Here is a 15,196-nt window from a genome sequence, read left to right as displayed (position 1 = left end):
CTACAATAATCTTCAATTTACAAAAAGTCTCATGCTTGTAAATCGATTTATCAGTAAGTTTATTAGTCTCGGATATCATATCATTATACATAGTAGACGGCGGACTTTCTTTTATATTAAGAATACATCTATCGCTATAGTTAAATATCTTCTTACACCGATAACAACGTCATAATGTTGTATAATAATAATAAAAACATTTTACAAACGACGCGTGTCGCTGCGAACACACGTACTCGCGTGATGATCGCGATAAAAGTTAAAATATTACATATTATATTGCAATAAAAATAGTACCTGTTTATAATTATGGATAATTACCGAGTCGTACAATTAAATAAATAATTTTTTTATATTATAATGGTGGTGGTTAACGACTAATCGGGCAACACGAGCAAATTGATTTTATTTCCTCGAATCTCGACTATGTAATATTATAGGTACCCATGGAAAGCGAGCGTGTCAGCAAAGTATAATTATTCATTTGATTTCGTTAATATCCCTATATTGTATAGTTTCGTGGGTTGCGTGCACCCGAGCACGAAAGGTGAGCACCATGCCATGTTTGTTTCTTTATCGAACGACAGCAATCACAGAAATAATAAATTGTTAAATTCCGACCTGTGGCGTGCGCTTAATGAACGCACACGCATTCCAGATGACATACGTCCGGTCAATGGCGAAGAAAAAGAGGAAATTCGTTACGAACCGGTCGAAACTGCAGTCGGATTATAATATTAATAAGTACCTCGCATCGTGCACATTTTTATCTAAAGATTTTTGTAATGTCCATCACAATCCCCTCGACAAATAATAGTTGTTGCCTCGGGATCGTTCGATTGTGTCTCGGAGCGACATATTAAAATATTATTGTAATTTAAAAAAAGGTTAGAGTAGGTCGCCGGTCCGTCTGTAAACGACGGTTTTGGGCTGGTCCCTCGTAGCGTAGGTACGTGTTTCGCGTGTACGCGAGGTATACGCCCACTATACTAATAGAATTCAATATTATAATGTATCAGCAAACGACACGAAAACCTGTCGTGTTTAATATCGTAAAAATGTCGAGACGTAGTGCATAGTTCACAGGTAGGTACGTCGGTTGGTACTTACTTAAATAGACCTTAAGAGGGAGCTGGTGTCCGGTGTAGGTGCGCCCGCCGTGTCAAGTCTGCGCAGCGAGACTGCACAGAGACCGTGATGGCAAAACGCGCGTAAAACAGACCGTGGGGGTTTATTAATTTTTTATTATGTTTATTATTATTAATGCTAGCACCTATATTGCACAAACGACCGTTGTAATATTGAGGGACGAGAAACATTTCGCTGCCGCAGACGACGTTTAATCTTTTTAAATATTTATCTACTTTTATTATATTTTCTTTGCGCAGTAGAAAAGGATAAGGGCACGCCAAACATCACGGTCCGCGTTATTTGCCAATGGCCGCCGCCACCGTTCTTATTTAACCGACTTTGACCTCTGCAGCAACGGCAACCCTAGAAACATTTTATGCGATTTTTTTTTTCATCATTTATTTATTCATTTATTTTTACATTTGTAATCTGGTCAGATGTTCATGTTTCGAAGCACTATCGACACTAAAACATTTCTAGCAAAAATGCTCACTAAACGGTAGATATATATATATATATATACATATATACTCTAATATTTTTCCACTCCGTGTGATAAATGATTTCTCTCTTTATTGCATACTTCCATTATATATGAGAATCAAAATATTATTTTCCATCTGAATAGATAAGCGAGTGCGCAGTTACGAAATCGCACAGTCGACGTTTCAACTCGTTTTATCGCAAAAAAACTAAACGCTAAATCTTAGTATTCGCGTATGTTTAATCGAAATTTCACGATCCGCACATTTCCCGTTACGTGTGTAGTATAGTCACAAATCGATTAGAACGATTTTCGATATGATTTTCCAATAGTATAAAAGCTTTTGTGGGATACAGAAGTGAAAAATATCCAACCTGATGATGTGCAATTCTTCCAACACAATTATTGTTTAAACAAATGCATTTCGAATTATTGTGTATTAATGTACCTATTACTAGTTAAAATGTATTACGATTTGAAAAAAAAAATTTATTTATGCAATCTGCGTAATATTTATTTTACAATTTAATTATAATCCGAGTCCAAATGTTACATACAAAAATGCAATTAATATTGTTACTCACACAAGTACAATATATATTATTTTAATTCCATGTTTGTGATAGAAATTAAAAAAAACTCACAATTTAAACCTAAATAATATTTGTAATACTTTTGGTAACTTAGGTAAATAATAGAATAACATTATTTATTTATTCACTTTATTTATAGATTTGAATTTTTCAATTAGTCGTAAGCATAAGGTTTAATAAAATCCAAATATAATTTTCAACTCAACCGCTCGGTCTAGTATAGAGTTTCTCGGATTTCTCAAATTGTAATTATTATGTCAGAGTGTGAAATTTGTGTCAAAAGAGGACAGACATCCTTCATATTTGGTTATTGATATCTTGCATACATTACTGAACTACAACAATCGCAGCATAATTCGTATAACAAAAGTGAACGCTCGCTTCCCATTTTTCCAATGGAATTTCAAATTATTTAAAATCTGTTAGGATGTTATGTGTATGGTTTTGACGTCACATAATGTCACAATATAATGTGTCACCAGAACAATTAGGAATTAATTTTTTAACAAAAATTGTCCACACAAACAAAATAAACCAATGGCAAGTTGAAAAAAGATCCAATAATAATAATAGCAATAATAATTAAAAACTTTTATTCTGTTGCCCTTGTCACCGAACCACATTCCGTGACGTGTATCAGCTATAGAGGATAAGAATAATAATAATTATAAAAAAAATCCTGCTTTATAAGCATTCTGTTTATGGGTTGTGTAATTTATTACCGCAGAGTGTAATATGGAATGAAAAAATTAGCATTGTCATACAGCATATCAAAAAATCATTTTTAAAGGGCTAAAATTATTTCGCTGCATTGTTCAAAACTTAAAATAATATATTTTATATCGTTACACGTTTGATGTACACTAACATGATTCGAACATCTATAAGACGTATTAGATTGGCTTGCACACGGGAGTTTGGCTCATTTGAAGACCAATAGGTTCTAAAATAAGTAATAACGAGTGAAACTTGTTGGCCCATAGATGTTTTTATCTAATGTTTCGAAACTAAAACTAAAGTCGAGGTATGAGAGTTTTAGAGGGCTAATTTTCAAAGTTTAACGTTTTTTGTTTGAAAAGTGAATTTAATATTGAAAGTTTTAACGTATGTAATATCACATTAGCGTTTATGAAAAATTGTTTCTTTGCAAAAAGTAATGAGCCTTAGAAATTAAAACTATTATCAAATTGAAATATTAAAAATGCAGATAGTGCCATACAATTATGTATAGATATAATAATGATTTGTGATAAGTGGTTGTGGATAAAAAAAACAATTAAAATAATGTAGGTAAAAGAAATGAGACATACGTAAAATGTGCTGTTTCGCAAATCCTTTATTGGATTATCGAAAAAAAAAGTAATCAATGGCTAGGTCAGATATGTGACGTCGAACTCGATAGATATAAATGCCACACGCAAAGGCCATAATTGTTTTAAATTGTTTGTGAGTTGTAGGATTGTATAGCTGCGTGTAAATAAAATGTGCAATTTTGATTTTGAAAGCAATTATAATTTATTTTTCGTATCTGCAGTTAGTAGGTACTGGTCGTTTTTAACCGATTAATGAATTGGAAAGTAAAATCCAATAACATATTGTTTTCACGATTGTACAGTGATATTATTTATGTCTATTTTTATTAATTTTGAGTACCCATTTTCGTGAAAAGTCACTGCAAAATGCTAACGGATAGGTACCGTGCTATGATCAATGATATATCAAATGTAATTACACAAATTAGGCAATTTCTTGGTTAACTCAGTGGCTTTCCCAATCGCATCAAAGAATTAACGGTTTGAAAGGATTTCAGCTGTATGAATTGTTTTTTGAATCGAATAATATCGTCAATAATTGCTTCAAAATAATATGTTTAATACGCAACTCCATCGTAGTTAGTATAATGATTCGATAATGCATTACTAGTCTATGCATCTAGATCTTTTTTTTTTTAATACCAAAATAAAAAAATACTTAATATATTGAACTTTTGTCTGTGGTTATATAATATTTAGTAAATTTAAAAATAATAACCTTTCTCCGTATATATTTTTATAATATAATATGTAGAAAAAGAGATAACTAAGTAGGTACATATTCAGTAGAATGATGTTAAGCGAAGAACTGTTTTTTTTAGAATGGCATGATAAAACCTATTGTGTATAATACGTATGCAACATTAATTTGATTTCCTTAGAATATATTATGAATAGGAAATAGTATCTGATTCTTAGGAATATGCCTTATACGTTTGTACACTTGAATCTTTAAGTATCTATGCATTATTTTTTTCTTAAACAAATATAATATTATTCAAAAATTAAATGAATACATTTTTCGTATTTGAAACTATATTGTACACTTGTTTTCGATCAAAATAATTTACTCAATTTGTAAGAGCACACATATTTAACAGTGTTTGTTATAGTATCAAAATACAATATTTATAATGGTCATTTTTTTTCATTTTTCACCAAGACAGAATTTTGAAACTGTATATTTTTCTTATTAAGTTCTAAAAACATTATATTTATATAGAAAATCGATTGTACTTACAACGATTTTAATGATTTAAACAAATAAACAAAACCATTTACATAATATTAGGCTGACTATTTTAAATCGCTTTGATTAATGTACGCATACGTTTGCCACGACGAGTACAGATAAAACTGTCGGATGCGAAATTTTTCATTTCATATAATATACATGGATAGCGTATCGTTGATAGTCAATTCGAAGTGTGACGATAAACCTCGAGGGGAGATACACTATAAACGTGGTTAATGTCTATATAAATTAGTGCCGTTTTTGGGTTGAACGGATTTTTGTACTACGAACCTCCTGCGGGACGGCGACTAGATTTTACATCATAAATCACATGTGCCGTGCGCACTTATGGGATTTTCGACTATTTCATCAAAATAAATAGACAGATGAACTGCCGCAGTTCACCGCAAGTTTAAAACGTCGCGACCGACTTTATATGAACGCCGGGCGCCTTTCCGGGTTTTATCCATTTGTGAAATGAGATTTTGATACGGAAAACGATTTAGCTGGTATTACATAATCATTGTGACTATTATTATAATTATTTTGTTATTTTGATATTGTTTAGAGCGCGTGCGTTGAAATCCTCGTCGATTGTGATGTACACAAATCCGGGTCACGTCTTGTCGTTCGACTGAGATCAAAAAAAAATAAAAAAAATTAGAAATTAAATCCAAAATAATGTAAGACTTCGGCGATTCGCCTAGTACCGAGGACGTTTTTTGACAACGACAAACAATATAATTTGTTGTTAATAATAATATCAAAACTATCGTTTCACTATTGTTACTATTATTGTTGCCTTCGTCGTTAGTGCGATTTACCGACCGCGGTGGATAACATGCGCTCGTGCGGCCGTCGTCATGTGCACTGAACGCGTCCGCCGACGACGACGAAATGGCTATCGTTTTGTCAGCCAAATCGAAGGTGATAACGGGCGGCGCGGTGGGCGTGGCCTGCCTGCTGTCCGGTCTCATATTCTGCAACCTGTTCGGCTGGAACGGTCCCGTGGAGGACGGCGTCGGAGTCGCCAACGGCAAGCCGGACGACAGACCCAAGAAAAATAATAACTGGCATCCCACGTCGTTGCACCTCTATCAAAAGGTTACGTGTTTTTTCTTTGAATTTTTTCCATATTATATTGTAATATAAAATATTGTTGTACAGACGCGTAGTTAGCAAACGAAATGTCGTTCAAATTTTTTTTTTTTTTTAATTATTATAAGTGTCATAGTATATCTAGGTAGCTAGGGTAGGTTTTATTTTTACACATTTTAACGTTTAAGATTCAACGACGAAAACACCGATTCCCTTAGATCTGCACGCCCTGGTCTACACATTGACGAGTAAGTCTGTCTAATCTGTCTTTTTTCGTATTGTATAAAGAAAAGATTGAACAATTTTTAAATTTCAATTTTTTACAAACAATTTTTTTAATTTAAGGGGATCAAAAGTGTACGAAAGTCAAACTCAAGTAAACGTAAAGACAAATTTTAATCCGTTTTTAGAATACTTATCGCTTTCTAACATTTACGTTGGATATTGGTTTTCGTGTCATGTCTAAACCGTGCGAGAGTAACAACTAACAATACTACGAATACACTTCTTGTCACATCCACGCATTGTATAATACGTATAAAGTATTATACATCAAAACGCATACACACGACCCCAATGAATCCCATCTTTCAATCCACATAAATCGAATGGATTTAAAGAAAATAACGCAATTTAAACTCATGTGGAATAATAATCGAAGTATGTGTATTCAATAATAAACTATCCTAACTTTAAATGTAATTTCAGATAAAACCAAACGATTTGACGCACATTTTTCCTCTAAAGTGGTATGTCGTACGATTTTTACAAATTTTCCACCACACGCCACAGCTCTATACTAACACTATAAACTAACCTAACCTAACCTATATTGATGATAAAATGGTTAAAATAGTGTTGCGTAATAATGTGTATTAGAACAAGTAATTGTGGACCCAATTTTGTGAGAAACCATCTTCCTTTCAGCACCGATACAAATTCGTTCGCAAACGGTTAAGTTTTTTTAACTCGTCGGGTTTCAAAAGCTGACGCAATTTGCGTCGTCAAACAAGGACGCGTCGCTGTGCGGTGTGGATGTCAAGGCAAGCTAATCAGGATATTATCGGATAGTAGTAGTACCTTTATTAGACGACATGTCTGCATTAAAACACACACATTTCACGTCATTCGGCGGGAGAGACAAAAATGGATCGCTGTTTGGTGGCCGACGGTCGGGCGACGACGCGGTTCTATATTATGGGGAGGGTGAGACGTGAACCGCGAATAAAGTCGCGGCGAAGAAATCATTGCGCTGAGCAATAATATTCTAACGACTTCCTAACGAGCTTCCTCCGAGGGCCGGTTTGGAATTACGATGGGAAAAAAAATAATTTTTATTCGGTGCGGAAACTGCGTACAACGAGTAAATAAATAAAAACCGAAACGGAACAACGACATTAATTTTTATAAAAATAAAACGTTTTATATTTCTTTCAAACTCGATAATTTAACTTTGTTCGAGTGTATATATTCGCTGCGGCGTTATTAGTCACTGTGGACTTAATTTTTGGGACGTGATTCATACCATTGCGCTAAGTGTTTGAAACTCATTTAAAGTTATTACCGGTAGTACGCGATTAGACCGAAATACAAATGGGAAAAGCCTAATTTATAATTTACTAAAACTCGCTCGGATCCATGAGAACTTCTTCATCGACGACTTCTGCGAATAGAAATTATCAAATAATCGTATATAATTTCATAATTATTATCATTATTATTTACATACCACTAGCAGAAAGTTTCTCTTATCAGAGAAAAATCATTATCTGATGATATACGCAAGACTTGCATTTAAACTGTATATTTTAAATAACTTATCTTCGTGCGATATTTTTCGTTAATCATGTTTTAGTTATTCAAAATATAAGGTGCATTATTTCATAGATACTGTCATGAATAATAATTGCCCATAGACTTGAACACAATTACAATTGTATGTAGGTATTGTCATAATTGTGTAGTTGTACTTACACTGTTATACAATGCATTCAGACGAAAAACAATTTTAATCAAACCAAGACTGGTCGTAATAAATTGTAATTGCCTTACATAGGTGTAGGTACCTATAAAAATGTCGCATCCGTTTCATTAATAATTAAAACAATATATTATAAGTAATCTGAAACGTGAATAAAATGTATTTTTGAATGACTAAAACTTAACACGTCCCACTAACTTATCGCATAGTCAACCAAAATTCTTAAAACATAATAAATTACAATATTCAAATTTCTAATTTTTAAACCTCTACGTCCTGAAATGTCCGAAATAAACAAACGAAAGTCATTGTAATAATATTGACTTAATAATCCCCAGCGCGCGAAACGGTCTAATGTTGATTTCGGACGTTTTAGAGCAAAAACCTAAAACCTTACATGATTTACATATAGATATATTAGGTTATATGTGTATACAAATGTTTGGATTTATCATGGAACATTCAAATCCCATCGTTAAATATACAGATCGACATTATTCATACCGTGCCATATCATATATTCGGAATTATTTCGAAAATCAAATTTGTACGTTAAAATAAAGTGAATTTATAATATCGCGTTTGGGATCGCAACTACAAGAGTTTTTGAATTAAATTATAATTGTAGACTAAACAATCCAAACAATGGAATCAAATTAAAAATTAAAAGTACCATAATTTCAGTTTACTAACTTGTACACTATAATAATAATAATGTACCCACTATAAAATCAAAGAACAATCATAATATTTCAGTATTGAAATTAATAAACCCAATATATATTTTAAAATCCGTTGAAATGAGCAACAGTATTATTGCATAGATTATGATTTTTTTTACGTAGAAATATTTATAATGGTTAGTATGCTCTTAAATAAACGTGTACGTTTAACAATAATATTATTTTTGCGTACATAAACTAAACATTAGAAAATCGAGATAAATAATAATGGCTAATAATTAGAATTAAAATACAGATTTGTGGGTTTTTTATCCAACAATATTATTTCACCAACATAAACTAAATATTAGAAAATCGAGATAAATAATAATAATGGCTAATAATTAGAAGTGAAATACAGATTTGTGGGTTTTTTTTCTTTTTAACATGAATATGTTTTCGGACTTGATACAAGACTTTTTTGTTTCTGACCGATTTTTTTGTAAGGTTTTTGTTCTCATGGTTACCTATTAAAAAAAAAAAAAAAAACATATTTGCGATTCCTAGGTTTTCCATGTAGAGGAAAAATATCGAGTTGCGTACTAGGGTTTTTTCTGTTATAATAATATGATGATCGTATATTATGATATGATACTTACAAACTATAATTCCGATTTTCTAGAATAAACGGTATGCTACTCGTAAGAGTTTAAGTATTTATTACTAATTGCAATTAAAGAACATGTTCAACCAATTAATATATTATGTCATGTATAGATGTGTAACAAAATTTAAAACTCTAATATACGATATACGACCGTTAAAATGCAATATCGCACAACACAATTTATTCGTAAATGATATATAGTTATAAAACAGAACAAGGGATTTCAATTAACCATCTTCCATCTGAAGACCGCTTGTTTTTTTTATAATATAATCCATTTTTTATTTATACGCAAAGTCTTTATTTTTATTTTTTTTATTTCATATATATAATATGAATACTGGGCCCCACTAGGAGAACTCGTTTGGGAGCTCAGGAGTTGAAAAATATAGTTAGGTACATTAGAATTGCATGTAATTATATAAAAAAAAGAAAAAGTTGTATATTTTTAAAAATATACAATCGTAATACTTTCTACAATTTTTAAACTAAAATTAACTAATAATTGATTACACTGTATTGGCAAATACTGTAACATTAATTTATTATATAATTAATTCATCATGAGACTTCAATAGCCATTGCAAAATTCTTTTTTTTAAATAAATTAACTGGAACGATTATTATTTCAGATGGTATTTTGTTACATCATTTTATACCGAATACTTCAAAATGTATTAAAATGTTAAAATATTAAAATATTTAAAAAATTAAAATGTCTGAGTACTAGATGTGTTTTTTTGTAGTCTAAGTTATTACAATATTAACTATATATTATTAGTTTCTATACTATTATTAAAGTTGGTAAATAAGATTATGCATACCTATTGTTATGAATATAATCTTTTAGATTAAATAAACTTGAAGCATATTTTTTTATAAATATATATTATAGGTACCTACGTCGTTTTAGAAATGCTATAAGTAAACAATTAAATATCTGTTTATTTACCGTATATTTTTTGATGAAATTATGTACATTCATTTTTTTCACCCACTTCCATATCAATTGTATTTATTCATCCTCTAGACCATATTTTTATACTTTTATAATATTTGTAAATACACGTATATATAATATTATATAGTATACTACTTCGACTCCATTGGTATATAGTTTTTTTTATCATGACCATTGTATATGTGTGTGTGTGTGTGTGTGTGTGTGTACATAACTTAAATTTACACAATCAATAAAATTATTCGATTGTGCAGTCGACCGTTTAAAAACTATATTATCAACAAAAAAGTTTATAAAATTGAGTAATTTAATTGAATATCGAGTCTTCGAAATAAGAATATTATCATCAACATTTGTTAGAAATACTTATGACATACTTTAATTATTTTGTCCGCAACCAATAAAACATAGTTCCACAACCGCGACGTAACAATATTTAAATTGATAAAACTTGAAACTCGTTTCTGCTGTATAATTCGTTTCGAGCTTAACTCATAATTGGGCGGGTCACTGTAACGGATGTGTTAAATTTAAATTCAACGAATAAACGATTCTCAACGACGGAGACGGGTAAATCAGCATTTATTTTAGAAGACATCGAAGAAAGGCGGTATTATAGATAATATATTTAAATTATTGTTATCGTTGATTTCTAAATGCAGTAGGTTTAACTAATTTTTTACGACAACTTCTATATAGTTGCCGTGATATCGTCATTACCATCGACGACGTAAGTACCGTAGAATAGACGGAATATGTTCATGATATAAATTACTTAAAATTAGTACCCACTTACCTATTAATCTTTTTAAAATTTCATTGTGTGCATATAAAATTATGATAAATGTATCCGTAATATTCAAATGGTTAATGTATTTATAGTTGATTCGTCGTGAATTTTCGATTAAATAGGTTATCCATCAGGTTCTCCTAGGTATCCGTTTTGTCAAAATTGTACACTACATTTTTCTGATAATTATATCATTATTTGAATTGTATATATTTGTTAGCAATAACAGTTTTATTATTCTCCAATATACATCTGAAAATATCAAAATTGGTTTATAGTTTGCATATAGCATTCAAGGTCTTAAATATCAAATTATATAATATTATAAAATATACACAATCGGCATAAATGGAGTATAATAAATACAATATTCGAAATATTGACGGGAACTGCTGTTTTGCGGGCGATGTAATGGTCGAATGGACTAAGCAGGCGTCAGTACCAATGCGCGACACCACCGGTTAGTACCCGGTCATGGGTAACCTCTCTGTCCGGAACTTCCTCCTGCTGTTGACATGGCAGAAACATAATATGAAAGATCTAAAAATTCGGCCACCAGGCAACTGGTGATCAAACTAAGTTGTAGACATGGCCCGGTCGATAGCGTCATACACTCATACGAAACACAAAAAATCAATAATTCATATTCGTTTTCATGTGTCCATTCAAAAAAGGTTTTTATTGTTTTATAAAAATAAAAAGTTATGCTATCTTTTGTACTGCCAGTACTTTTGAATATTTCGTATTTTCGTTTTAAATTTATTATCATTTCAATGGCACGTACACTCAATAAGAATAACCATTCTATTATAGAATAATAGTGGAAAAAATATTTACTGATAAGCGAAACCTAGTCGAATGATAATATTTTAATGCATATTAAACTTTGCCGCCATTTTAATCGTGATTTTCATCAGCTATATTTTATAAATTATTCTGCCAAAGGTTTGGACGGTAAAGTTCCATATTATACATATTATGTTAAAAATAAATGTATTTATCAATTTTATCCAATAGGTACTCTTTTGTACACGAATATAAAAGCTTTGATATCATTTAATCACAAATTGATTAAATTGTAATTATAAAGTATTCCTCATTCCGTATAACAGTAAATACGACGAAAGCGTGTGACTGAAAATGTTAATCGTTCGTTATATAGAGGTAGGTGTTGTTTAAAATAATAAATATATGTCTATCGGTTTTTATCATAATAATACTAGGGTCTTTAAAATGCATTATATAATAATAATAATAATATGGCCCCTGCATATAACTTGTATTCGTAAATGAATCAATGTAAAAAAAAATGCCATCAACTATTTCATCAAATAACATAAACTCCGTTATTTATGCTATATGCCTATCTCGATGACAGTTGTAATTCTTAATTGTAAATTATATATTTTAAAATAAACTTACACGATGAACTTCAATTAAGATAGATACGTAACAAAAACATTTTCCTCTTTATGTGCAAATGTGTAAAACGTGTGGGAATGAAAATTGACAAATTGTAGGATCAAATTCCTTAGTGCCTACCCAGTAGTTTTTAGATATTATTTTACTCACGGTAAAATATGTCTGTGTCGTAAACTTATAGTTTCTAAGGTAGAAAAATATTATTCACTGGAATGGATGAGATAAAATTCAATGGGTTCGAAATACATCTATGTGGAGTAGGTATACCATTCAAGCACCAGGAAACTTCGTAGCAAATTCGAACACCTTCGTTTTCTTTTTTTTCGAAACTTCATATTGAAATACCTATTACAGCATGAGTTTGTCATATAGTATATTTTCATACGTTCGAACCATATGATGCTAAAGTGTAAAGGTCAATAATATAATATTATAGTACAAAGGCGCACGACAGATATACTTATTTGATATATTTTGTTCATATGATAACAATAATTAAAGTTACAAAATGTAATTTAAATTAAATTATTTTTTTTTATTGTCCAATAAAATATTATAGTTCAAGCTTTTTTTTAGTGCTAGTTCCAAAAAAAAAAAAAAAAGTTTTTAGATATTAAAATGTAAAACATTCTAGCTATGATAGAAAGCGTGGTAGACTTCTCACGTATTTGACTCGGAACGAAGAGGAGAACTTTTTCACTGTCATCCCTAGTGACGTTTTCAATTACTAAGCCCTACAATTTGAGTCCACAAATGTTTCTAGATGACTAGTAATAATTCTTAAAAAAATAATGAATAATGAATTAAACTGAAACATTTGTACGATATCAAAACAGCATTGGTAAAAAAAAAAAACATTGTTCATTTCCTATGTTTTATTTTTTTATAACAATTTATAATTGTTTTAGTTGGGTTCTGTCACTGGATTCCCTCCTTCTTCATACTATTCATGTCAATAAAAATTATGTATCTGTAATCATATTTTCCTATTGTAAAATATAGATTGTTAATTTGTTAATAAAAAAGTTAGTACAAAAACAAATTGGCTGACAGATACATACAATTTTAAATTTTAGATTTAAATCAACGATTGTTTAGTTTATTGACAAACATTATAATAATATGTAATCTATATAAACACTGTAAGTACTTTGTATTGGACGTTAAAAAAAAAATGCTATTGATAATTTATAATAATTTAAATACACATCGAATTCGTATCGAACAATAATTCCTTTAAAGAGCATTATAGTATGGGTTTTAATTATTATTTTAAGAATTATTTGTACAGTAAAACATACTCATTGGAATACTTATAATGTGGACATAAATAAAATTCATCGTTATTGTTAACACAGTTTGGATATATATATAATATAATAAACAGAGAGAGAGAGAGAGAGAGAGAGAGAGAGAGAGTACGAAAGATTGTGTTGAAATAAATTGTAATATTGTAATTATATTATTATGGATAGGTATACCCTCGGGATGCCGAAATACTAAACTTCGTCGTGCGTACTCTTTTATAGTGAAACTACGATATGAAACAAAGCAGTGTTGTAGTAGTTAAACGGTTTTGCACAAGTTGAAAATAATATTAAACAAACCATGAAAAAATCCTAAAGCTTAACTGGTTCTGACGAGAGGGTGGACGGCAAAGAGGGGACTTGACGTGACGGCGGATGTTTTACCGATAAATTACGCGTCCGGGTGCTTATTAATTTCCGATTTCCGAACGTTCCACCTACCTCACTAGCAAACACACATGCGTGCACAGACTTATACTCGCAAAATGATACACATACAATATATACAGGGTGGTTCTTATTTCAAAAAACAATCCACATTTTTTCCATGTAACTTTAGGTCATTTCCAAAAGACAATGTCTGATACAAATGAAAACCGAAGCACTCGGAAAAACATTATACTTCAGAACAAGAAATTTAAAGTGTGTGTTGTCATCCCAAAAAGTTTATAAGTTTAAAAAAAATGTACCATGACGCAGTAAAAAATAATAAAATAATATAGTTGTTTTGTGAATACTTACATTTTGGTTTAAGAATATTTTCGATGAACGATAATATTTATTTGAAACAATGAATGTTCTTCGACAGAATACATCACCCCGTATATTACGTACAATAATATATATTGCGTGTGCACTGTGTATATATTTATAATCGGCAGTCGGCATCGATGCGCCGGGAACGCAGGGTTTTAATTAAAACCCTCCCCGGGGAAAGAGATCAATGTTCGGATGACGGAAGTAGCGACAAAACGATTCGGCGGAAATTTTATTGCGACAGCAGCTAGTGCACCTACGGCGGAAAGCGTAGTCGGATACGGCGACGGAGTTCTGTGTCGAAACAGTTTTCACAGTTGAACCTTGTGTGTGTGGGTGTGTTGTTTGTGAAAAAACCAAAAAAAAATACGCCAGTTCCTTGATGTTTGAACGTAAAACCTTTTGGAAAGTCCCGTGCACACGCAGCAAACACGCGTGCACAAACACCTTACCACTTTAGGGGTCCAAAATGGTGGGAAAAAAAAATAATAATATAAAGACTCGCCGAGAACAGAACGCCGTTGGTGATGAAGTATGGTGGACTGCGCGAAAGAGAAACGAACGAACCCATTATTGTTATTATTGTCGTGGTAATAAAAGCGTCGATCAGTATATTTTTAAAGAGTATATATATATATACACACACACATCAAATCCGTCCAGATCAATATTGATATTAAACCATTGCGGGTTTTATACAAACACGACCGTGCAGAGGACTTAAAACCAGACTGGCTGGATACAACGTATATGTTATATATATATATATATATATAAGTGTGGCCATGTAATATGTA

General features: G+C 31.1%; 1 protein-coding gene across 6 annotated transcripts in view; it reads left to right on the top strand.

Annotated features, from left to right (window-relative positions):
* Positions 1–15,196, top strand: part of LOC132944692 (collagen alpha-1(XVIII) chain) — a 246,168-nt gene that overhangs the window by 77,345 nt on the left and 153,627 nt on the right. For 2 of the 6 annotated variants that reach the window (XM_061014170.1, XM_061014168.1), the window contains exon 2: positions 5,324–5,859. The exons of 2 other annotated variants lie outside the window; for them this stretch is intronic. In XM_061014170.1, the coding sequence (XP_060870153.1) occupies positions 5,653–5,859 (207 nt within the window). In that variant the 5' untranslated portion in view covers positions 5,324–5,652. Of the gene's footprint in view, positions 1–4,534; positions 5,860–15,196 lie in introns of those variants that run through there. 2 more of the 6 variants (XM_061014171.1, XM_061014169.1) reach the window with 2 other exon arrangements.

The sequence above is a fragment of the Metopolophium dirhodum genome, chromosome 5, assembly GCF_019925205.1.
Source record: "Metopolophium dirhodum isolate CAU chromosome 5, ASM1992520v1, whole genome shotgun sequence".
Lineage (NCBI taxonomy): Eukaryota > Metazoa > Arthropoda > Insecta > Hemiptera > Aphididae > Metopolophium > Metopolophium dirhodum.
Note: the sequence above shows the minus strand (reverse complement) of the source record. Positions and strands in the feature narration are given on the sequence as shown.